At 37.0% G+C, this 27,388-nt stretch overlaps 1 protein-coding gene across 4 annotated transcripts in view; it reads left to right on the top strand.

Moving 5' to 3' along the window:
* The window catches only part of LOC124162114 (meiosis regulator and mRNA stability factor 1), a 69,751-nt gene extending 45,167 nt beyond the window's left edge, over window positions 1-24,584 (top strand). For 3 of the 4 annotated variants that reach the window (XM_046538519.1, XM_046538544.1, XM_046538537.1), the window contains 6 exons: window positions 251-521; window positions 9,523-9,633; window positions 13,939-14,036; window positions 18,897-19,052; window positions 20,269-20,566; window positions 22,810-24,584. In XM_046538519.1, the coding sequence (XP_046394475.1) occupies window positions 251-521; window positions 9,523-9,633; window positions 13,939-14,036; window positions 18,897-19,052; window positions 20,269-20,566; window positions 22,810-22,862 (987 nt within the window). In that variant the 3' untranslated portion in view covers window positions 22,863-24,584. The remainder of the gene's footprint in view (window positions 1-250; window positions 522-9,522; window positions 9,634-13,938; window positions 14,037-18,896; window positions 19,053-20,268; window positions 20,567-22,809) is intronic. The other variant, XM_046538529.1, reaches the window with a different exon arrangement.
* The last annotated feature ends 2,804 nt before the right edge of the window (window positions 24,585-27,388 follow it).

The following is a 27,388-nucleotide window of genomic DNA, read 5'->3' as shown; positions in this document are numbered from 1 at the left end:
TGAATTTGACGGGATTCAGACCGTGAAAACCGGGAAAAAAACGGTGAATTTTAGCATTTAGTTAGAGTGGGAACCCTGTGGACATGCTTTGCACTAGCTCAAATTAGTGGCTTGCTGGAGTTACACATAAACATTTAGGCCCACTGTACTTATAACTATGAAGTTTTTTCAGTATGCAATTTTCTTAATTTTTGCTTGAAGAGTTATTCTTAGTCCTGTTCCATTAATGAAATTTATTTTTTTATTGCAGCTGAAGGTGGAAAATCATGAAGATGTGATAATGTTAACTCCATTAGAAGTGTTTGGACAGGAATTGTTAATACTCCTTGGAGAATCTCCTGGTCATAAAATGACACTTGCATCACTGGAGTATGCGTATCTTGAGCATTTTGGAGTTGCTGCTTGTCCTGCTCGTTTAGGGTTCCCTTCATTAGCTGCAGCCATTCATGCTTTACATAAAACAGTATCATTGAGAGGACGTGGTCAAAAACGTATTATTTTTGTCAATCCTGAGCTGACAGGTGAGTTACCTTTTAAAACTTATCTTAGGTTTGTTAACTAAATAAGCCACCTATTTTGTGTACCCACATCAAATGTAGTAAATATCTGTATTTTACCATGTGAAAGAGACCCAAATTTTCTAACTTCATTACCCAGAGGGTTTTTAAAAAGGGTTGAGGTTGTATTCCTGTGTTGTGGGTTGTATGCATTGGCCACCAGGTAGCCCCCACAGACCATAAATCACTTGCCTCAAGTTACATAAAATATCAAGTTACATAAAATATCAAGTTACATAAAATATCAAGTTACAGTAAAACCTCACCTTAACGAACTCCCGCTAAACGAAGAACTCCGTTCAACGAACAAATGCTATTGGTCCGGCCAATTGCCTATGTAAACACATTAGTGAAAAACCCCGATGAACGAACTCCTCTTTTACGAAAACTCCCGATCAACGAAATGAAATTTCGGCGCGATCGAGTGAAATTCACCTCCCAATAACCATATTTTTATAAATACCATAAAATTTTTATTTTCATATGAATAATTTAATATTCGTAGCGTTGGAGGGCAAATCAGAGACTTCCACTGAATAAGCCAATCAGAATCGTCATTATTAACCGTAACCATAGCCTTCCGTCGTGTGTTTCCGCCGACCCCAACTCGCGGCTCGCGGCGAATTGCGAAAAATGTTAATGCTGACTTTCGTAAATAACTCAATGTCCCAATATTTACACGCTCAAAGATATGATATCTAGAGCTATGTACTTCGATCGCATTCTTTTGACGGTTGTTTAAGATACTTTACAGAATTACAACGCGTAAATTCCGAGAAGCATTTTTTTTCACTCGCCGCCATCTTGGATAACTTCTTTAAAATTTAACTAAATTACGGAGGATACAAATGTGCGCGCTAGAAGATGAAAGCCAAAATTTGCATCTCTTAATTATCTTTAATATATGACTCAGTAGTTACTCTTGTTTCATTCACATTGTTTATTTCAACATCATCTAAAAAATAGGAGAAACTTCTGCATTTGCCGCAATCTTGGATAAAAAATATTCGCACTTAAGACACGAAAGCCAACATTTCCCATTGATCTAGACGTTACTTGAATTGAGTGCTTTATACTAAAGGACAGTCTCTGTCTGTCGGCGATTGTAGCGATGTCCTAACCTCAGGTCCTAACGTGATGTGAAGCGGTGTTTATTTTCTCCTGAGAAAAAGGTTTGCGACGGCCGTCAATTGTTGCATGAAGAAGACGACACGGTCTAAACATGCCATATTTAGACTGGGCCAATGGTGATGCCTCACCCCTGTGGTAGCAGCAAAAATCCATGAATGACAGCGGGATTAATTCAGCGGTGGTTGGCGGGAGTTGATGCACTCATGGGGAAAGTAGATTTCTTCCTCGATCGCTGCACGGGCCCAAACATAGGACTAACAATAAAAAATGTGCGTGTTATTTTCTTCCCCCCAACTGCAATAGCTAAGTTGCGACCTCTCGACCGAGGGGTTATTTCTGCGGCAAAGCGGCATTACCGTCGGATTTTAGTGGAGTTTTTGGTTTGTCGAATGGATGTAAGGGATCGGCGAAATTGAAGGGGACCATTTTGCAGGTAATGCAAGGGCTTTGCAAAGCTTGGAAGCGTGTCGCACCTGTCACCATATTTATTTAGTTATTTTGCAACAACCGGGTTTGCAGTCAACAGCATCATTATCGTGACTTATTTTACTTCAAGAACTCCTGCATGAGGCCTTCCAAGCTGTTTTCTTATGGGGAGTTGTCAATCCGGTTTGCAGTCAACTGCGACCACGCGATGGAGAGTGATGACGAAAGCCGTGAATCCTGGCAGGGTCTCTCAAAATATATGAATATTGAAGAGTCGTTTGATGAGTTCACTAGAGTACACTAAAATTTAGTTATCCGCGAAGCCAGTGAACTGAGGGTTGCAGAATATAATTTCTCGAAAACTCATTTTTCAAAATCGTGACGTATTTTACTTCGAGAACCCCTGCATAGGGCCTTTCAAGATGTTTTCTTATCGGCAGTTGTCTATCCGGAATGCGATGGAAATGATGCTAGTACAATGAATTATTTACGAAGCCCGCGACCGCAAATATTGCTATGGAGTATTCTGGATTCGACTACTATAAAGAAATGCTGCCACCCACTGAGCTTTAATGGGTCGACGAAAGTCGCACTCGCGCCGTTATGGTAGAGCGATCTTAATTTCATGATGAAGCTATAATTGGCGCTGTTACTTTAACTTTATATTAGTAATGGTCAAATCTATCGAATTCTTAATTTTTCAGTGTAAACTTCGCGAATACATGTACTCTATTTCAAATATTGAGAATAAAGGGATGGCCTCGCACTCACCGCTACGTTGCATACATTTTTGAAAACCGATGAAAAAGCACGCGAAGTGATTGAATAATACGAACTGAGGCTTCCTAAATGTGGTCTATTGCCCGCGATTTGCATTGCAGCTGAAGAAATAAGCACTGTTTTGAAGTATGCGAAGGTAGAATGAAGATAACGCATGCAGACTTGCTTCAATTTCCGAGCCCCTAGAATGATGCAACGTGCGCATCACCTCCGGGGAACGAACTCCCGATCAACGAAACGGCAAAATTTCGGTCCCTTGAGTTTCGTTTAAGAGAGGTTTTACTGTACATAAAATATCAAGTTACATAAAATATCAAGTTACATAAAATATCAAGGTACATAAAATATCAAGAAAATATCAAGTTACACGGAACAATAGATATGTCTTTCATTCCCACCCCATCTCACCAACTGACCTTTTTCGCTCTACCAGTTCAATTCTCCCAGTTTCTAGACGCCAAATGCTAGGTGAGTCACCTACTGAGCATGAAGATATCTTGATAGCATTCAGCAATTGTATGATGCATATTAGGTTCAAAAATGAATGAGACCTATCGTAACGCATATCTGACAGCATTTGAGTTTTTTAAACTCGAATTGATTGGCACTAAACTCAATAGTTACTACAAGGCTACTAATATTCAGCATAGTCCAAACAGCACAATTTCGGAAGAAACAAGCATAGCATGAGTGCATTTAAACAAGACGAGACAGGCTGGAAACTTCAGGCAACGCAAACGGCGAACATCACATTGCTGTGCCTTTTCCCCTTCGCTTGGACGGCAACAACGTCATCTGCAAGATCGAACATGTATACCCCTTACTCCTTTGCTCGTACCTCGTTGCTTGAAAGATAGAGAGAGAGTACTCCTTCCCCTCTACCTCTCCCTCAGTGCTCTTCGCTTACAAGCATTTCCGGAGTCTTCTATCTGCCATTTAGTCCAACAATGTACATACTAGTTTGATTTTTTAAACCACAGATTTTAACACCATAATAATTTTCAATTGCAATAATCCTCATAATAGCGTCTGAAGAAGATTTTTGAAAAAAACAGGCCCTCAGGGTAATGGAAATTACTCGGCAAGACAGAAGTAGAATTTTAGCAGCTGTTGCCCTGTAAAAGTACATTTTTCTCTAAGTTTAAAATGCGATTAGTATTTGCAGTATAAATGTGGTGGGATACCCACTTGTAACGGTAAATTTAGCTCCCCCTCTAGAGCGAATAACCCCGCACGATCTTTTCCATGTTCACTTCTGAGGTACCGACATGACAGTGCTATGCTTATGAGTATGAAACGCAAACAGGAGCATTGTAAAAATAAGTCTCTAAGGGAGAAACTTCCCTGCCTGCCACTTGTTTTTTATCTAGTGTATCAGATGACCGACTCACACTGAAAACCTAAGCCACTCAGTTCCCCTTGGACTTGCAACCGCGGAAGGGGGAGGGAGATAAGAAATTCATGTAAGAGATGCACCCCCATTTTTTGCTTCAATTTCTGATAAACAAGGTGCGTCACTTACATGAGTTTACACGGTAATAACCCCGCTGTAGTCTTGCATTAAAATGCAAATGGTGCTTTTCCGTCTGATTTTAATTTTTTTATAATGATCGCAGAAAGCCTACTAGGAGTGTGAACTCATGCACATATAATCCGCAGCCGGATAATCGGGAGTGTGCAGTATTTGGTTGGAAATGTCATTAAATCCAATGGGGAACTTGCATGGGTCGTTGATTGCTCGAAAAACTGTTTTGAATAAGTAAAATGGATACATTAGCTCGCAAAAATACCTAAAGTTTCTCCATTCATCATCAAAAGAAATAAAAAAATTGACTTTAAAATCAAGAAAACTTTCTCTGAGCCGACCACTGAGCGAAGACACCCGAGCGTTGCCGAGGCCAGGCGTGACATCATAGGTGCCTAAACAACCATAGGGAGTTCGGAAATACGCTGAGCGCATGCTGTAAAATTTTTGTTTTAAGGGAGTATTTAGCCGCTCATCGTCATTTATTTTGTTCTGTTATTCCTGGTAAAGTTTTCCTATTGATATTGTGCCACGATTATTACTTGGGATATTAACCTTTTACCTATGAAGGCCGTGTTTTCAAGGCTTTGCAGTCAAGCATGCCAAGTGGGTCCCAAGCGCCATTAGGGTCCCTAGGCACGAGAGGTCCGACCCTTTCCTATTGTACGTGTGGGGATTATCTCAGCCCATTCCGGCACTTAGTGCCCCACTCAAGGAAGGTGCTCATGGTCACTTATATTTGTTTATAAGTTAGAATAACTAAGAACTTACATGTTGCATTTATTGAAAATCAATGACAAGAATTACATTTTGGATGTTCTGCTGATCGGTTCCAAATGTTAAACGGAACTCTAGCATTCATATTAACGGAGTTCATCATCACCTAAACAAATTTTGGAGACGCTAAGGTTAGATGTTTAATTGTTATTTTTAAACCTTACTAGCAAATTTATAGGAGCAATATTGTAATGATTTACATCTAAAGATATACGTTATTCTGTTAGCCACATGTACATTTGCGGTGAAATTCAATAAAATATCCGATTTAACTCCTATGAAAAAAAAGCCCTCGTAATGTAATAAAATATGATTCTCTCAGTTCTTTGTCGTGAGCCAAAATTACAGCGACTATTTTTAATAACCTCTTATCAACTTTTGAATACAAACTAATTATAAATGAATTTTGTTATAAATACTAATTAATGCATATCCTAAAAAATCGTAAATTTAATGTACAAATAAGGAATTTTTTATGTAGAGACATGTTGTGAGAAGCATTCAATACCGTAGCAGGAAAGAGAACTGCTCTACGCTGGTAATTACTTTTAAATCTTGGTTCTCTGGTCAGGTTACATTAAGGTGGTCTGCCCTGTGCACCTTATAGGCTTACTTCAGGACACATTAACGCATTGTTTTCTTGGAAAAACTTATTACCCTCCAACTGGCACATCCAAGAGTAGATTCGTGCAAGTAGCCTCCTACTGAAATAAATAAAAATAACCTCACTCTTCTCGGAATAACTCATTTTCTTTTCAAAATTTTCTTGGGGTGTGCTCAAATTTAGCCGTTAACTCTCTGTACGCATTCGGCTACCTATACAAGGGATTGTTTCGGTAGAGCCCTGCTGTGCAATGCAGCCCATACCATGAATGGAAAGAGAACTGCTCTACCCAGGGAATTACTCTCATATCTTGGTTCTCTGGTCAGGATCCATTAAGGTGGTCTCTCCTGTGCACCTCAGGGGCTTACTATGGGACACATTAGCGCATTAATGTTTTCTTGGAAAAACTTATTGCCCTCCAACTGGCACGCCCAAGAGTAGATTAGTGCATGTATCCTCCTACTGAAATATGTATGTGGAAGATGATAACCTCACTCTTCTCGGAATCTTGGAAAATATTCTTTTAAAAAAAATTCGAAATGTTTCACTCATGTTTTCAGAGAACTCATGGAGAGCAGACGTGAATGAGTGAGAATTTGGGCATCATGGATCTAATGTATGTTAATATGATAAATCGTAAATACTTAGAAGTATGCTAGGAACATTGAAAGATTTCATTCCCTTTAAAGTATTTGTTGGTCTACGACATAATGCCCTTTTGCTGAAAAGCGTAAAAATAACCGTAGAACTTCGTTTAAAAGTTCTATAGGCATTGCAAAATGAAAGGTATACATTGATGAACTGACATTTACTGCAATAGTAACAATTAAAAAAAATTAAAATCGCTTTATTAACAATAAACTGACCACAAAAGTACGCCGTGATGGGCTACCTTCAGGGAAAGGGTCCGGCACCCTGTTAGGAAAGGTCATTAAGTGGAGGAAGCGACTACCTGGACAATTCCTTGCCGAGAAACAACTCCATACAGTGCGAAAAAGAAATTCTCAAAGCCTTCGTACAGCCAAAAGCAACTTCCCGTGAAGGAGCCCAGCACGAAAGGGTTAATAATGCAACTTGGGGATGATGAAGTACAAGCGTTTCACTTCGTATGTTTAAGTTATCAGAAAAATGGATGATAACGTTGCCGCTCGTTTGAATAGTACACCTGAAATCCATCTACATTTACATAATACCCCGCAAGCCGCCTAAAAGGCGTGTGGTAGGGGGTGTCAGGACACCAGCCTTTTTTTAGGACACCAAAAATTGATGCTATGACCTTTATGGAATTTGTTATGACATTGCAATATGACAGCGGCAAATCGAGATGTAAAAGAAACTTGTAATACTAGAGGATAACAATCGTAAGCTTACGAGCTGTGCTGTTGAATTTGGCAACGCCGTAATAGCGGAGAAGGTAGTCCTATCCGTCATATGGTACGAATTCACTGCAAAACAGTCTGCCCACAATCCATATGTGAGATCGCGAATCGGTTCCGCTGCCAACACACACACACAAGCTACTACCTATTTCAATAATATAGGTAAATCCATTAACAATATGCTAGCATATACCATAAAAATATAGTGGATAATAGGCAAATACAATTATCAAAAATTGGAAGTCACTACCATTATTATATTCATCATGTACAACTTACAAAAACAGAGCTCGTTATGATGAAAACAACTATTTAGTCACTAATTTAAAGCCTTAAATTAGCCCACGCAAGTGACACAGGTGACTTTTCTCACTACTATTCGTTGAAATAATAGAATAACTAACTTCACACATAGTTTTGATCTTGATAGCTTGATCGTGAAATGTCATATCTACGGTGAACAACGGAGGTGAACTTGCCACTGACAATTTTTAGATTACTGTTTGACATTTATCAATAGCATAATAGCACTTTTTACAATTTAATCACGATGGAACACTGATAACTTATACCTTGGCCGATATTTTTCAACCTTGTTAATCTTTGTGCATTACAACCACTGGCACTGATTATTAGCGGTAGCTTAACGGGAGATGTCACATTTAAAATAACACTATTTTGGCACAAAAAATGTTCCTAGATGTCTCCAATCAGCGAGCAAAAGTCGCATTGACTGGAATTCACCTCATAATGCAAGCACAGGCAGTCCTAAACGACAAATTCTCTGGTACCTACGTATAAATGGATGAAGTTATTGTGTATAAAAACATAGCGGACATTAGTAAACATCAAAATTGTTCTAGTTACATACTTAAATGAATGATATGCCGTCGATAACATCAACTTACAATTAATGTTTCCCCCTTTCAACGGCCATGGCTCAGACTCCTCCAATGATGTTATTTAGATATTATAAAATTTTTGGTTTAACTGCTACTTTTTTATATTTTATGCCCTTACTCGGATATTAATATTATAAATAATACAAAATATGAGGGCTTCCGAGCCTCTATCGTCGCATATTTTGCTTTAAATTGAAAATAATCAACACGTCTCACAAACGAAGCTCTCACAACTGCTGGCAACTATTACAAACAATCACAACAATTACTTCGTGTGATGTTGAGGCACCTATGACGTCATCGAGGCTTCGTCGGCAGTGGCTTGGGGGAGAGGGAGTTCTTGGCGTGCTTTAAAATTCGCTATATTTATCATTCAATATCTCAAGAAGGAAAACTCAGATTACATGCAGTTTTCTTTGTTGAATTCAGAAAATAATTTTCCGTCCGTCTGTGAAATAAAAAAAATTCCTGCAAATTCTCCATTATTCGGATTGATTATCTTATAGATTATACTATACTGAATGTCATAAATGTGCACACTTATGATAGAATTTTATATTATACATCAAAGGTGTTGACCATTGAATATGATTAAAATGGGACAGCAATAGCCATCTGGCCATTAATTTACCAGAGGGTTACCAAGAATGGGTTATTAAACAAAAAAAGGAGCCCTTCTCTTCATCTCTGTCACCCCACCTATCCTACCCTATGTTATAATTGAGGCCAATGGGGTCCTATCCAGCTATGGAAGAGCTTCATTTTGCCGAGCGTTGTTCTTATGCAGGGGCCAAATTAATTGTCTCTCTGAAGCTGCTGCCTTAGGTTTTGAGTCACCTGCTGTGCCATTCACTTTGCCATTGCCATATTCCATGTCTTATTACTTGTTTAAAACATTCTCTGTCATCTTGAAATTTCCTCAGTATTCAAGTATCAAGCAGGTAATTTATCTCAGAAAAAGTCAAAATATGGCCGATTGAGCAGCATTGATCCATACTCGCAGCATGACCCTACTATACTGCCATGTTAGTATGTTATTAAATAAGTTACTCTCTTTAATATCATACTTTCCAAACTTACAATTCTGTGTGAAATAGTGAGTGAGTGGCTGATGAAGAGGGATTGTGTACAGTTAGACTTTTTGGAGTATTAGAAATGCAAGGGTTGGGAAAATCAGACTTCAGCCCTGTGTGACATTACATAAGTATAAACCTTTGGCATCTCCATAGAAATTGAGAAGGCTATAAAACTTGAATTTTTAACTTTGAGAGGGAGTCGAGCAAAATATTGGAAGTCCTATTACCATGGGAGAGAGTTGCCCATCAGGTCATTATTCCTTTGTATCTTCAGAAATTGGGGTAGCCTTAAGTTATTCTTACTGTTACATTAAATTGGGTATTGTTTAATGATAACTTTTCTTTTTTATATGTGGACACTACAGGTATTGGTTTGCAGCTACCATTAAATTTAACTGAGGCTTATGGAATATCAAGGGAGAAAAACATATGTGATGAAATTATCTCAGATGAGCAAGATAATTATCCAAAGAATGGTGAGTTCTCATTCTTACTGTGGATTCAACTTTTTTAAATATGTTGATTTTGCATAGAGCTAAGTATGTTAATGATGTTAATGCAATGATAGTGAATTGTATATTTTTTCTTTGATGTGTCGTTATTTTATGGAATGATTACCTCATTTGCACGAATCTAAGACGAACACGATTCTAATATGACCCCCCCTTTTTTGGAACTCCACTAGGGAAAAAAATGTTTTCCAAATAACGATATGAATAAATGATGAATGCGGGAAAACGATCAATGCGATGATGTTTGGCTAGGTTGCCTATGTCCCAGGAAACTCAGGATTTTTACGAGTACACCCATGTCTCGTATAGCGCAATTTCGATTAGCGCAATTTCGATATAGCGCAAATTCGTTCCTCGGGGAAACATTGCAACGCAGTGTAGCCTAATCAAAAATTTTAAACGCTCTCGTGATAAAACGTGAACTTGCGCTAAGTACACACGAAATTTCTATCATTTTACGCATATTAATAGTATTGCTTGCCTCAAATCTTCTTTTTTGTTTATATATTAATCGAAATCCATTGCTGCGCAATGGCCAAAAGTATTACTCGTCATTGGGTCCAGATAGCCGGCCTGCCGAAGTAATTTATCTCGTCTCCTTAACAGAATGATAATAAATAATTTAGATCGTTAATTAAGAGTTGGGCTGGTGGAAATGAGATTTTTAAAAGCAATACGGTTTGAGACGTATTTTTGCCGTCACAGGTTATCGGGCGATTGACTTCCAGGTTGAGGATCTACGCTGAAGCCTTCAAGGTCATCGGTATTCACGGGGGAGAAATGGAGCGGTGGCCGAGTGGCGCATGAATAGCATCAACACAAAAAAGGGTCCGCTATAGAGTCTCAAACACAATGGCTTCGTTCCCTCCCCGCAGTCGTACGCCTTATGCGTCTCAGGAATACAGTTCAGCAGTAGAAGGTGATTTAGATAGAGCCATACAGACTAAAAACCAAGAAAATATGGCAAAAAATAGGAATGCGTGTAGAAAAATCAAGAAAAACCATAAACCTAGAAGAGGAATTGAGAGAGGTCAATTGCTTTGAAAATGGAGAGCGTCAAAGCGATATTGCGCGGAAGTTTAAACGCACGATGCCTTATTCTGAATAAAGACGGAGTTAAAACATCAGTGACCTCAGCCGCACCAACTTCAACCAAGCGGTCTACAAATACGGAAACTTCATAGTGAATCAGTACAAAAAGACGAGAGTGGTAATCGCTCCGAGACATTTAGTGAAAGCTCCGGTTGGTTCCAGAATTTAAACGGCAAGCAGGTATTTTCAGTGCGGCGATATCAGGTGAATCTGCAAGTGTTGATAGCGCAGCCACCACAACATTTTCTGATGAACTCCAAGCTGTGATTGAAAGTGGCTCCTTTCCCCCTCAACTAGTTTTTAGTGCTGACGAGACGATATTCTTTTGGAAAAGAATGCATTCTCGTTCATTCATTTTCAGGGAAGGGAAACCCAGGTCAGGTTTCAAGGCATTTAAAGACTGTTTCACGTAGCTGCTAATGACTCGGAGGACTTCAAATTAAAATGATTTATCATTCATAAACTCCGCTAGCTATGAAATGGCATTCAAAGTAGCATTTTACTGTCATTTCGATGAGCGACAAAAGGGCCTGGGTGACACAATAGTTGTTTTTAGACTAGTTTGAAAAATCGTCAACTGCCGGCAACGCATTACGATCCCCTGAGATAGCAGTTGTTAGCCCACCCGCACGACAGGAGGGAATTTCAAAAGCACGTAAGAATTTTTTGTAACGTGAATAGAAGTCTTTGAATGCGTGCATACTCTCTTTAAAGATGTTTTAAACTATAAACATTTATATAAATAATGTTTTCTAAGGCTTTTTATGGGAATATAGATGTTTTAGAGGAAATTCAATACCCAAGACCTATGCTACCAGGAACGCATCCCTATCTTCCCAATGTTAAAACGCTCTCGTATAACGCAAATTCGTATAGCGCAAAGACCCCAAGGAACGCATCCCTTGCGCTATACGAGACATGGGTGTAATTATGATATTCATTAAAGGATTCAAACAAGATTTTAGCGAATTTCAGGAATACTGGTACTTTATCGAGACACTTATGTCATATTGCTGATTTGACTAATCTCTTTCAAATATCCCAAAAAACACGCCACCATGCTGAAAAATGTTTCACCACTCGGCATTTACGCTATTATGGATTTCTGTATGATGTAAAATTCTTAATCCATCAAACGCCATTTCCAGTACACGTATTCACGAGAGCAATGTGCATTTTGTACCTAAAACAACCGCTTTTGTCGGCACAATGATTGGTTCTGAGATGGATCAAAAGGGCCAAAAATAGTCTATTATTTGAATTATTCCTGTCTTATAAATATATTTTTAATATAATTGAGGCAGTATGAAAAATGTGAACAATGTTGCGTTAATAGTCAGGGGCATGCCCACCTGGATCCTCGGCTTCATCTCTGTACTTGTTTTCATTTGTAGGAGTGCCTACACGGTCGTTTAATTTAGAGTGGCCAAAAAATATCATATTTTTGGCGTTTATTAAAAGCACCAGTATGCAGAAGAATGCTTGAGTTAATATAATCGATTAAGATGGTGAATTCTTTTGTATTTTTTTCACATGTTGTATTTCGCCAACTTTTACATTTTATATGGCCTTTATTCCTGAAATAAGAAACTCCAAACAAAAAACTCTTACTATCATAAATATGTCTCCACTTTCGCAACAAATTTTCAGCGTGGAACTAATTCACGGATAATATTTCATTGCCTTATTAAATGGAGTCCATTAAGTCTCACGAAGTGGCTCAGTATCATGTCTTCTGACAAAATACCATCTGCGATATTATCTCTCAAATTTGCCTATATTCTATTACCGCATTGCGGAAGGCTGCAGTACCTCGTCAAAGGAATAATTCTGTCTCGCATAGTATTACTGTGCTGATTATAAAACCCCTCCAATGTCCATTTGATATTCAAGCATATCTCCTCTCACAATTTCATCAATCGGTGGTGGTCGAGTGAATACTTCCGTGACGCTATTTAACTGATAGCCTATTCGTTCAGTTAATAAATATGTATTTATAGGGAGTGGGGCCCCCTGAAAATTTCCCCTCTCTTCTGCCTGACTTTTGGACTGCAATCTTTGAAGTACATGAGACCGTTTCAACACTTATTCTCAGCTGCATGTAGTCAAACCGTTTTCAGTAGTAATGGGGAAAGCCAAGCAGAAGAGAAGAGGGAAGGATTTATGGAAGACGAAGCTCGAAAAGTGAGAAAGAAATCCCTCCTATAAGAGCCTGCTGCCTTTTGTCCTGATTCCACATTCTGGGAGTAGAGAGACCTCGTCAGGTCGAGTCGAGGTTGCGCCTTCCCTCAGCCCGAAGCGATGCTTGGGGGGCAAACGGAGAGTTAGTAAGAGGGGAGGGTGGCAAGGAAAGGAGAGAGGCTAGGGAAGAAAGACGACCTTGAAAGATGGGTCTCTCGCCTCTTGCTCGCAACTCTGGGGCCATCTATCTGCTATTTCAGAATTACAAGTCGATTTCCGCCTATGCAGTGAGCCCTCTATAATATACTTACTCTATGGTAATACATAAATGTTAAAAATAGCATTACCAAAAGTTGACTAATAGAGTACTCATCTTGTATTATTTGATTATATTATAGATTATTTTTATTTCAGTACTTATTAAAGTCATACTCTGTTTTATGCCCTATGCAATTGATGCATAAAAACTGTTTCTTCACGCCACGCTGTGAAAGTATAAATATTGTGAAGTGGGACTCAAACCTGTAATCCATGAATTCAATTGAATCTTCGAATCCTTGCCCCATCTATTCCTAGAAATACAATGTTCTGAAGTATTTCTTGGACATCTTATCATGGTTTTTCAACTGTTTCATCAAGAGACCAAAACAAATTAATAGGCTACAATTTATTTGATAGGAACTCAATTCAAATTTTTTGTCTAGCCAAATGCCTAATTATCGCCATTGTAATTTTTTTAGAATCTTCATTACCAGCCAATTTTTCAATTAATTTCCTTCTTCATAGATTTGATGAAAGTGAACGAAGTCTTTGAATCCTGACATTTGATGAAATTTATATTCCATTTTTCATATTGTATCAAGGATGTATACATGAGATAATAATATAGAGAGCTAAGTTTTGCTCATATGGAAAATTACTGGGCCTTTGATTATTGTGAAAAGTTGAAAACTTTGGTTAACTGTACATTTCTTTAAAAATTGTGTCTTCCTATAGGTGAAAATGGTCTCAAATCCTTCAATCATCCCACTGATGGTATTGTGGCTGATATGGAGCATTTTGCAGGAAGAAGTGATTCGGATTCACCTCCTAAGGTATTTTTCCCTTACCTTTCTGTCATCATTGTTGTTGTAAGGTGATGAAAAAGTGATCTAATTTCTAATTTGCTGATTGTAAATTGATTTATAGATAATGGGTGTTAATAGGTATCCAACTTTTTCTACAGACACAAGTCATTGTGCAAAATATGTTTGGAGTTGTGAGCTGGTTGCATAGGTTTATTTTTTTATTTTTCAGGCAAGTGGATAACATCCATTGAATCAGGTCTTTTATGATTTCTGTGTCTCTCATTTTAAATGGGATATGATGACAAACATAATGCCGAATATGAGAGAAATATTGATATTGTAGGAACTGAAAGTTTCTCTGTCATATTCTCTTTGACTATTGAAGCGAAACTGATCCCTAAATTGTTTTGTAATGAGGAAATAGTTTGAATTTAATTTTCCACAACCCACATTTGTAAATGGATTATTTTTGCTTATTAATGAAATATTTCATCTTTCTTGAGGGTCTTCTAATAATTTGTCGTGAGTATGAAGTTATAGTGTCAGGTTGACAGAGTTACATACTGCAAGCATGAATATGCAACCCAAATCTCGAATTGTGTTCCCCCAAATTTTTCTTTCTGAAACATGATTTGAGTCTCTTATCGTTGATCCCTACCTAATTTTTTATTAGCTTGAAGCTTAATGCAAAGCTTAGAATGCTTTATGCTCTTGATCATATATCAGAAAAAAACACCAATTCATAAGCATGATTGGTTTTATGAAAATGGCATGTAAGATTTCATGTACTCAATGAAAATTTGGAGTAAGGTTGAAGCAGCGCATGATTTTCCCATTGGAAATGAGGATGCATTCAATGCTGTGTTATTGCACATTATTGGGTCGCCATTGGTATCAATTAGCCTTAAATTATTCTAAACCAGCTAACCCAGCGAACTTCGTACCGCCTATTAAGCAATTAACACTATAGTTACATCATTTATGAATCAAGAGAGGCTGTTCTGAATTTAATAATTTTTGACTAATGATAGTTAAATAATTTAAAAAATCAATAAAACTACAAAAACAAACACTTATCACAATGGCTTGTTGGAAAGACATTTTCTTTATTCAATCTACATAAGGTACACCGGGGCATGTAGAGTTGGATTTTTTTCAATGCATTTCCTAATTTTAATGTTTTAACTTGAGAAGTATTTGACATTGTGGTCTTATAAAACAATTAATAAAGTCCAAATTTTAATCAAAAATGCATTGACACTCAAAATCTCATGATAATAGCCCCTTGAGAGCAGCATTAACCCTTTCGCGCCGGACCTCCGTTGAGGGAAATTCTTCCTCAATACGAGTCCCTTGAAAGTTTTCTTTACTCCTCTGTACGAAGTCTTTCCGCGTCGACTAAAGGCAGTGGGTCCCTCCCGAAACATTTTTGGACCCAACTCGGTGGGGCGCCGATCCTTTTCCTCGGCCTCTGTCCCAGACCCTAGAGGGATTAAAGGCCCTTCCTTACACGAGTCCGCGGTCAACTAGCTAAAATATTAACGCAGAATATATGCCAATACTTGTTGTTCGTATCGATTTTTTTAAATTCAAAATGAATTTCGTGTTTTTTTCTGAGCGTGCAGAAATTTTAAACGAAGTTCTAACGTTTATATAGACGGATTTAGTATATTTACTAGTTGTTCTATAACTCTGTTGATATTAACGTTAGAATTTCGTTCGAAATTTCCATGTGGTCAGCAAAAAAAGATGAATTCATTTCTAGCATTGGATTTCAAAAATAAGCAACAAATATTTTTTTGGAAAACACACTGCAAATAACAGTAGTTGACCGTGTGGAGAGGATAGGAAAGGGTCGACCTGAGCGGCCGAAGAAGGGACTGGGCTCGCGCTAAGGCGGATCACAAGGGGCGACCGCGTCCGTGGGTCTATTGTGTCCGCCACGGTCACTTTTTTCGACCTGTGCCGCACAGGGGCGGGATTCGTTGGTTATGGTAGGAAAATTCACGCCGCACTGGTGTGGCATTCGTAGTTGAGGGAAAAAAATCCTCGCCGCACAGGTGCGGAATTCGGCGCGAAAGGGTTAATATGTCATGACTTGTGGCGCACTAGTTATAACTTGGTTTGGAATAGTTCACTGCACAAGCATGCCCTGGACTACCCTATACATTAGGATTTATTCTCTATCAGTCAAATACCTTCCAATGTGCAAAATTTGTTTTAATCAGGCGCAAGAACAAATAAAGCGGATGGTTTACCAATGATGAACATGCTGCACAAAGGTTAAAAAAAGTCTTTTCTTAACCTTTGTGCATCATGAAGGAGTTTCACCATGTTACGCCAACCACCATCGCACTTATCATGAACATGCTGCATATATTTGATTTGACCATGAGATTAACAAGGATTTTCTATATTCAGACTACAAACCCTCACCTTGTGATTTGCTTATTGTCATCGTAAATGCAGCATGAGTTAGAAATTAAATTCGTTTATACTGTAAGGGCATATTAGTTGGGATCTTCGGAATCCTTTTAATGAGAACTTCCTCATCTTTGAATTTTCCTTTAAGTACAGTCGGGTAAATCACATTGATTATCAGTTGTTTTTTAATCACCAAACAAGTTACATTGTATAATTTTGGTTGATTTAGGTTTCAAAGCATCGTGAACACCGAACCTACCTTCAGCTGTAAATTATGCTGCAGTAAGCCATGCATATCCAAGACATTTAATAATTCAAATGGATAGTTGGTAACTTGGTCTTCGTTTGTTATATGTCAATAGATTTGAATGAGTGCAGAATACCCTCGATTTGATTTGAACGAATTATAAGTATCCAAATCTTCATTCTTAGCCTCCAAAACTGCTCGCTCACTCACCCATTTCTGATTTTTGTGGTTATCAATCACAATCACGAATAATTTTTTGATGAGCTCATCCATCCATGAAACGAAATTGCAAAAATTCCAATGAAATTAAATCAATTCACTCGATTTGTTGACAGGAACACGGCCATTAGCGTTAGTCAACAATAGGGTAGTTTCCTTCATCAAAGAAAACAAAAGGTATTGATTACGATTCGTTACCTACCGTTAGTGTATTCATAATATGCAAATTATTTGGTTTTAGAAATCCCAGTTTAGACGAATGGCAATGGTCAATTTCAACCACATTTGAAAAAGGCCAGATTGGCGCCCATGTGATGGCACTCCACGTGACGTCACAGGGATCTAGTTTCAATACGAGAAGATAGGAGTTTTACAACGTCTGAGATTACCAATGCATGCATGATGCACAGAGCTCAGGGAAACATTCCTCAATAATCACCTATTAAAACTGCCTATTGTCGGAAAGTTTCCTTCGTTTGATAAGGTATAAATAATCCTTATTTAAGCCAAGTGCTACCTATTGGGTACTCTGCTACGTGCTAGCAGCCTGCATCACAGTGGTGCACCTGTCCTTGCCCCAGGTCACCTCACTTTGCGGCAGCGGGAACCAGAATGACATCTAACGGTCTTTTCCCAACATTCCTACTTAACCGTCATGTTTTCGCGTGCTTGAAAATGTTCACTTTTCATTTAATCGCGAATAATAGATATCGTCGTTAAAAAATCTAGAAGTGTGAAATACGTACTCCAGGAGGAATAATCTTTCGATTTAGGCAATAAAAAAGTAATATGAAACCACCCTATTGCTTGGAGATTTGTTTACACATTCGGTACCTTTACTATTTTTGTATGTTTAATCTTTTATCTGGGACAGAGACGAATCCAAAAAACCAAATGCCATTAAAATCGGTACAGCTATTCTCAAGTTATTCTCAAGGTGTAACTAACATGGTGTTCAACTTTGTTTTATATGTACAGATTTATAATTACTAGTAAGTAAATAGCACTGTGGCAAATTTTTTCCTGTGCCCAATGTGCCAGATGAATGAAAAGACCATTTTAAATACTGTTGGCATGATATTATCAATTTCTCTGGCCAAAATGCATTTATGCTTGCTGCCCCATAGAATTGATACTCTAGGCTTGAAATAAATATGCCTCATAATTAAGAACTTATTTTATGTCTAGGATAGGAATAGTAAGCTACAAGCAGTGGATTCATTTTATGTATAATATATCTGGAACATCTGCTCATACAGGGTGCTGGCACTTACGGAAATTTTCACTTGCTTGATTAATTTTCGGAATATATTTACCATGCTTGTTAGAGAATTATTGCACATAATTTTTGTGGTACAATGGTAGTATGTGCTATTGATTCATTATTCTATCCTATTTGTTTATAAATTGCATGATCCATGGCTTTTGGTTGCAATCTTATTATAATGAGGAGTGTTCCTGAAATGATTTTTACTAAAATTGGGATAATGCATGGGCAATTCATGTACCTTGGTAGTAGTGACTCAAAAGACCTTTTCCAATTGAGGAGTCAACAGAGCAGTGTTCCCATTGCCATTAAGATGTATTCTTTCTATTTTGAATTGATTCTGCACTGCCTTCTTGTGAATTCATCCAAGTCCTTTTCTATTGATGCATGAACGAGGAATGTTTTCTCTTTATAATTTCCATAATTATCCAGTGATTTTTGTAGACATGATTGTGAAAGTTTTTGGCTGAAATTGTTCTTGCAAATATTTTGTTATTCTTTAATATTTTAAATAATTACTCACCCTCACAGAAACATTGTTTTTATAAAATATTTCCTAGATTTTTGTATTAAGGTTGTTTCACTAGATTTCAAATTGCTTGGTTCACCTTTAAAACTCGTTATGTGTTATGATTTTTTGCTTAAGCATTTTCTGCCTATGTATGCATGATGCATGTTTTTGCTTTGGGAATGTGGTGGTGTTATTTTGCATCTTTTTTCCATTTATAAGGTATTCAACTCTGAGCTGTCGATTGTGGCTAAATTTTCTCCTTTAACTACTCATCCTGTGCTATGGGATAACCATGGCTGGGGCTGCAGTAAACCAATTTCACCTGTGTATCCCCTTCCTCCTCACTTCTACCAGCCCTCAATGCAAAATTTTATGGTAGGTGTTTTTTCTTCTTAGGTAACAAAGTAATTCTTTGGTGCCACAGAAAATCATTTAAAAATATAATTATATTACATAAGTTCTTCTTATTTTCTTGTTAATTTTATTTGTATGAGAATAATATAATTTGTTATGAATAATAATGATGATAAATTCTCTAATATGAAGTTTAAGGGAGCTGAAATGTGTTTAAAGTCAATCCTGTTTGAATAATTAATTGTTGATAAGCTTGAGCTTGATTTTATGTAGCCTGGGTATTTTCACCAGAAGTAACTAGTTTTTTCCATCTTAAAAAATAACACCCAATAATAATTGAGAGAGGGTTGAAAAAAATGACTGGTGAAACAGTTGACTAATTCATCAGCAATGTGCTGAAAGACTTGAACTTTTTGTTCATCTGATTTATAATAAAATCATAAATTCTTACATTTTGCAGTGCATTTTTTCTCTTTTTTCATTTATGGATCAGTTAATGATGATTTTTATAAATGATCATAAATTACTCTATGCAAAATACAAAAGAATGTATTTATTTAAAAAATCAAGATGAATAATATTAATCAGCTGTAATTTTATCACAAGTGCTGTTAATTTTTTTTAACTTAACCGTAATGGAAATGAAAAATCCTTGACCACAATTCTCTATATAAAATATGGCTTAAAAATGTGTACATGAGATGCTGATTAACCAAGTTATAGCACTTACATAATACTTCTCTCAAAAGTAAACAAATTAAGTAAGTAAATGTAAATAAGGGGTCAACTGCAGTTGATAATGATCCTTGTAAACTTTTCCATCATCCTCAGGGCTGATTGATGCCAGGCACTCATGTGACTGGTTCACATACTGTTATGCAAGGGCAAGACCGTTTTTCATTGAATGAGTGTGGTATGGATTTTCCTGCCATTTAAAAAAAATGGGATTCCATGCTTTGCTCAGGTTTAGCCTCTGTCAAAGGTGTTGCTGTCTAGACAAATTCTGGCTGGCTTCCTCAGAGTGTAACGGTTATGAAAGATTCTTACGTCTCATCCATCATTTTTTATGGCAATTTTTTTCTCCATAAATCTCTTAGATTATTATCCTTGACGTATTCCTAAAGTTAGGTGTATCAGAAACAAGTATTCCTTGTGTTATTTAACAATTGTAAGTAAGCATTTGTTCTAAATAGTACGAATAATACAAATTGTAAGTTATTCTATCTTTCACTTCCAGCAATTTTCCTGTGACTGGCCTCAAGTTCCTACTCCCCATGTGCAGGCTTCTGTTCCATCTCAGTCTTCTGTATCTATTTTCCCCCCTCAACCATTATCTTACTCCATAATTTCTCCCTGTCCTGTGGTTCCTCCTGACCCAAGTGAGCTCCCACTTCCCTTACTTGGACCATCAAGGAGTGGTGATGCGTCTCCTATGTTGTCAGCTGCTGTGGAGAACTCATCTAGTGTGGATGTTGGATCTTCTGTCAACACACTATCTCCTGCAAGTGTAATTGGATCTGGAAACCCCACCAGGAGTAAGTATTTCTTTGAGATTGTGTGATCCAAAGTCTCGCGTGAAATAAGATAAATATGGTTTAGTAATGATAACTTTTTTATCAGAGCTAGCTCAAGTTAGTAAAATATACTTAGTTTCTTTGGATACACTCCCTCTGTTTCTCAAAAGGGAGTATATCTATGGAAATTATATATATTCTATACATATGTTGTCTTTGTGGCTAGCTAGGATATTGTGGTCTTAGGGAAACTCATTTTGGATATAAATTAAACTTCAAAAATATTTTTATTATAAGGGCGCAGAAAAGTTAGCTGGCCTTGGTGGCAGGGACGTTAAGTTCTCAGAAGTAATTGAGATACAGTTCTAATCATAGTAAAAGTGGTAAAAAAAAATTTTATTGTATTCTGGTTCTGAGTAATCATGAAAATTTCTGCTTAATAGCTAATCAGAAAGTGGGTTAAAATTGAGTTCAAGGTTTAACCCGGACAAAGCAACAAACCACCAAGTGAGTTAAGAAAAATGTTGTAAAATTAGGTGTAATGATCATAAAAGTGAATTGAAATCCCATTCCAAAAGCTGGTGTCTGCCGAAGATGTCAAGCAGTATGTGAAAGTAGTTTTGTAAAGGTAGCAAAAATTTCTATCTCAATTTAATGACTGTTATCAGCTCATATAGACGAAATTTTCTCACATTCTCAATAAATCAATGAAAACTTATTGGGTGTCAACCTGATCACCTGATGTAAACAAAAACTGCAGTATTTGTTTCGTAAGCAGTTGCTTGAGTACTTAGCCCCACTTGATCCAACTGGCTCATTACCTTTTCCCTATTAAAGACGAAAATATACGTGTGGATGTTTCTTGGGTGACATTATAGTTTTATCGAATTGCCAATTTTCGTCGGATCTTCACCGAAATTAGTACGCATAAATTATTTCACATTCTAAGCAATGCTAGGGGTGGGAGAAAGTGCTTTGAGTACAAATAAAAATTTACTAGTACTGTACTTACCTTGGTGTTGGATGGATAACTTGTACATTGCAGGAGCCATCATAGATGAGAAAGGACGATCGAAAACTAAACTGTTGCTAAGGTGAACAAATTAGTCTGCAATTTACATGCAAAACAATTATCCATGTGCCAAATAAATGTAGGCAATCCATAAGTTGACCGTGAACCAATGCCGCAGGGAGGGTCGTAAACCTGGAAAGGAGGGATCATAACTACTCTCGGAGTCCAAGATAATGCGGAGTCCCCACTGGGAGGGTCGAAAAAGGTCGAAGCTGAGAGCTTGTGATTATCTGTGAGACCCTTCTTAGTGAATGTCTCGTAAGTTGAAGTTGTTTCGGGTTTCCCACCGGATGAGGTTCTCCATCTCTGCCGACGTTTCGATGGCCGTGTCATCCATCATCATCAGGGCTTGTCTTCGAGTTAAGTGATTTATAGGCTTCTGATCAGGTGACTTGTGATTGGTCTGCCTTTTCCCACCTTTTTTCCTGGGCCTCTCTGATGTATTTAAGCACCAGTTTCCAGGAGTTGCTTAGGGCGTAACCAGCATCACGATTCATGGTGTTAGTCGCTGTTCGAATTTCAATTGCATCCTTGGTCATCTTTTTCCAGAATTTGTCCACATGGCAAAGGACCTTCTTGTTCTCCCAGCAAATGGCATGGTCGCATGATATGCTGTGCTCAGCCACTGTGGATTTTTCTGGTTGGCCAAGCCTGAAATGCCGCTGGTGTTCTTTTACCCTGGTAGTGATTTTTTTTGCATATTTTTCTAACTTCCGTGGACTTGCAAGTGATTTTGGAAAGATTAACCTGCTGCTTCTCCACAATTATTTCCTATAATTTTTTATTGCCATCAGATCATGTGTTTAAAATCGGTTGTTGCGTGGAAATTATGATGCTGTGTGCACAAATTTATGACATTCTGATCACATGTGGAGGACATGTTGGGAGGTGTCACTTGGGGTGGTTTGGGGTGTGAGTTACTCTTGGCCAGTTAAACACACCATACATGAATCACTGAACCTTAACTTAATTCCAGAGCACTTATCTTCACTTTCTGTTAGTTTTAGTAAGTTACCTCTGATAAAAAAATACCGTTTTGAAAAAAAAAATTCAATTCTATCTTGTGACAGATCTCTAATGACGTTCCCAGATGTGAAATGTTAGATATTTCATGTACGTAATCTGACTTAAAATTAATTTTCCTCTATTACATTGACTTTGTCATTAATCATCCTTATTTTATGTTTTTCAGGGAGAATGATGATGAAGGCACAATTTGATTCACCTTTGCTTCTTCCGCAATGATAAGGTGTTCAGAAAATTTCAGAGGAGGAGAATATTTGTGATATTATTTTCATATTTTCATGTTTTATACCTAATTTTATATTTAAATTTAAGGAACTAGTTATGTGAAAGGGTGAAGGTGTAAGTAATTTATTGCTGTGAAATCAAGTCTATATAGATTTGAATTTGTATAAATCATTATATTTTAGCGGACATTATCATCTAGCCTAGCTGTCTTTCATATTTGAACTTCATTTTCTATAGATTTGGATTTTTCATGGGAAATTTTTTTGTTGATCATGGATCCATGCCCACCCTTATAAAAGGTGTTGAGAAAGTATGAAAAGTTGAAGTGGTATCACTTTTGGAATGAGGTATAAAGAGCTCATTGACATGATGGAACTCCCCCAGCTTTATCTCCTCATTTGAAGATAATCAAGGCAATAAAAGGGCTTATGCAGCTGACATAACCTGTGACCTTGAAAATAGCTGAAGGGTAGTTAGCAGTTATTGTGATATAGCTGCTGTGTGCTCCTGTTACAAAATGTATCAGTAGTAATTGAAATGAGCTTCGGGTTGTTTCATCCTAAATGGGTGCTATCATTCAGGGGTTTTACAGTGAACTGTAACATCATACAAAATGAGTGATGAAATGTAATAATCTGGATGGATTAATTTTACTGCAGTTTGCATCATTGGAAGTTACATCTTGGTATGTAACTTGCCTCATTATTGCAATTTCATCTAGTGTTTTTAGAATTCATTTTCATGCTGTTTCTAAATGTGTCTTGGAAAGAAACATTTTCAGCAATCCAGTCAATATATTGAATTGAATGATTTGCCTTGGCCTTTCCTGCAGGCCAGTTAAGATTTAAAGAAATGCTAGTTTAGTCTGTGGCATGTATTTTGCTAGCCTGTATTGTGTGTTTCCTGTTTAAGTCTGGCTCATTTATTTATTTTACGTTAGAAATGTCATGATTAATCCCAAAAAAATTAATGAAAATAATGGGATCATTCCAATTCACTAAAGTGTTGGAATCTGTTGTTTTGATGAAGGACAGGTAGATTCTCACCAATTACTGAAGCATGAAGTATGATTTAGTGGCATGGAAGAAGAATCTATAATTTATTTGCCATGGCTATTGTGCGCAGTAGCATGGCAAGCCTAAGAATTTTTTCTGGAATGTATTTTCACCATTATGATAAAAAGGATTGCAGCTTTCTTGAATCACAAGTCATGCTTAAATTTTTAAATTCTACCACATTTCTAGGGTATCATACTGGGGTTATCGCTTGGCAACTAAGATTCCTGGAACCTGATGCCCCACAAGTCATGGTTTTTAAGTGTGTATGTGTATGGATGTGTGTGTGTCTATAATGAAAATCAAACTGCCAAAATTTGCAATCTGAGAATTGATGCAGAGCATCTTTTTGTAGAGTTGTAATAATGCTAAGAAAATTTGTTTTATAAATAAATATTTTTTTCTATCGAATCTTGTTACTCTTGACCATGTTGTATGATAAAACGGTAGGATGGTTTTCATTAAGTGTTATTACTTTAAAATGTATTTTAAATGATCACTGAAACATAAATTACTTAAATTAAGAAATGTTTTTAATCATGCATTTACGTTTTATATATTTTCCTTGTGTTTGAAAATATTATTTCTCATTACCAAGTGTAATATGTATTCTAAATCTTGAAACCATTGAGTAAAATACAGTATTTTCCTTTTATAAAAATCTGCCATTGTGTTATTATTTTCCTGATGGACACAGATCCTCCTGTGTTTTTTCAACAGAATTTCCTGTAGACTTGGTAAACATAGTGATTACTCGTGATTGTTTAATTACATGATATTTTATTAAACCTATCTTTCTTTTAAGTCAGGTTCTCCAAGGATATTCACTCCCAAGGTCTTTATTTTGATTTCATTAATGGCTTTCACAATGTAAACGCTGAAAATCACGGCTGACGAAGCACAGCTATATCTTACTACTTTTTAATGCTTACCTTTTAATAGTTGGATCCTGACCTTATCACCTCTTCTTGGTTTTTGTATAAACTGGGTGATTCTTCTGTAATTGTATTGAACTCCAATTTCTTTCAGGATTCCGAACCTTGTGTTCCAATCCACAATTGTTGTCAAATATCTTCTTTAATTCCACGAATGAAATGATCATTGACTTGTTCTTTTCTATTCTTATCTCTATGAGCATTGTAAGGGCCAATACATATTGCTTCAATTGTACCTTTGCTTTTTCTTTATTGGAATTGGTCTTCATGCAAATACTGTTTTGCTATAAAGATACAGTGTTGGGCGTGATACATTGGAAATCTTTGATATTCAGCCTATTAAAATCACTTGTCTGTTTCCACAAACTTTTATTCACACCGACCATGGTTTCGGCAACTTGTGCCATTATCAAGGTACATAGCCTTGGGTGACAGCCTTTTTATATTGGTTTTTCAGGAGGGGGGTGGCAAGAGGGAGGGAGGGGAGGGGTTATTGGGGTGTGTTCATTCTGATGTTACTGATGACGTCAATGGGCGATGGGTTGGAGGTAGGGTAATGTTCAGAAGGGGTGAGTGGAATGGGAACATATGGTCGTAACATAATTTAAAATTAGCAGGGCAATTAACAATTTCAAACTTCTAAGAAATCCAATTTCTGCCCCTTGTCAAGTGCATGTAAAATATTTGCATCAAAATTGCACCAGTGGTGTTCGCCATTCAAATGTCTTGCAATTCCTGATGAGTTGTTGTAATTTAAAATACATCATCTATGTTCTCTCATTCTCATTTTAAAACTCCTCCCAGTCTGGCCAATATATTTGGTTTCACATTCGTCACAAATCAGTTCATTCACTCCACTTTCATTATCATTACAGTATGCGTCGTTAGAGTTAAACAATAATTTACCTAGTGCCAATGGATTATAAAAAGCCGCTTTCATTTTGTCATTTGAAATAATCTTGTCAAGTTTAAAAGATATTTTCTGGATAAATGGTATCTTTCGCCAGTTAGATGGTTTGTCTCTATTCTCTGGTGTGCTGGCTATCATATTGTGGGTTTTTTTCCATCTAGAACAAATCTAAGAGTCTGTTTATGAAATGTGTGTCAAATCCATTCCTTCTCGCAATGGTTTTGATGGCGTTTAACTCCAAGTTGAAATTTTCTACGGACATTGGGATGTTTGTTAATCTGTTGATCATTGCTTTGAACGAGCTTATTTTGTGGGAAGGATGGTGGTTAGAAGAGTTGTGAATTATGACATCCCCAAAAGTACTCTTACAGTAGATTGAGTAATCATGATAGCCCTTTTCAATGGAAATGCTCAAATCTAGGAAGTTAATATTTTTGCCTCCATATTCTATGGTGAACTTAATTGATTTGTGAATTGAGTTTAAAACGGACAAAAAACCATCTATCTGATACTGGTAGAAGTTGCCAAAACCATGGTCGGTGTAAATAAAAGTGTGTGGAAACAGACAAGTGGTTTTAATAAGCTGAATAATTTTCAGCTCTTCGTTCTATTCTTTTCGAGATGATTTGTCAGTACATATCTTCTTTGAATAACTCCACCAAATATTCCTTTCCTTTTCTTCACTTTGTCTTTGTTTTCAATCATTTGTTCTCCATTTTGGTCCCTAAGGGTATTACATCATATGCCCTTACCCTTTTCTTGAAGTGGTCCCTCACTATTCTATTTGCAGCATAAACTTTTCCATGCACAAGATTGTTCTGTTTGTCTTCACAGATATTTTTCACCCATGTTTCTCTAGCCTTCCTTGTTTTATGTATCACGTTTCTTATTCTCTTGTTACTATTCTCTCCTTCATCTGTTTTTGCATTATTGTACTTTCTTCTTTCATCAGTGAGATCTAAGACTTCTTGTATGATGCAGTTTTTTCATAACGACTTTTCTTCAACCAAGAACATGTTCAACTGCTGCCTGTTGTCCATTTATAATGTTTTTCCAGCTCTCTTCTACTGATTTGTTGTTTACACCCTCCTATTTTTTTCCACAGTTATTTTAAATTCCATTTGGCTCAGTGCCTCCTTCAATTTTTCTACTTGCAAAATTTTTTTCATTCCTTTTTTCTATTTTTTTTTTTAATTTTAGGTGTCATAACTAAGTTATGGTCACTATCAATATCAGCCCCTGGGTAGCTTCTGCAGTCCTTCTCCTGGGTCCTGAATATTTGTTCCACTGGAATGTAGTTTGTTTGGAATCTTTAAAGTCTCCAGGAACCTTCTTGGTGTATCTTCGTTGCATGGGATTTTTGAATAATTTGTTGGCGACTACTATTCTTTGTTCAGTGCAAAATTCAAGTAGCCTATCTTCACTTTCAATTTGGTTTTGTAATCTATGTTTTCCTTTTATCTTTTCATCCTATACTCTGATGACTGCATTTTCTTATCTTTATTATTTATAAAAATTTGATTCATAGTGTTGATAGCCTAAATATGACTTGTGCCCTATTTTGAATGATGTTGATGCCTAATGATACTGTGTGCTCTTAATATCCTGAAAGTATTTGTT

This window comes from Ischnura elegans, chromosome 1 (assembly GCF_921293095.1).
Source record: "Ischnura elegans chromosome 1, ioIscEleg1.1, whole genome shotgun sequence".
Lineage (NCBI taxonomy): Eukaryota > Metazoa > Arthropoda > Insecta > Odonata > Coenagrionidae > Ischnura > Ischnura elegans.
This window is presented reverse-complemented; position numbering and strand designations above follow the sequence as displayed.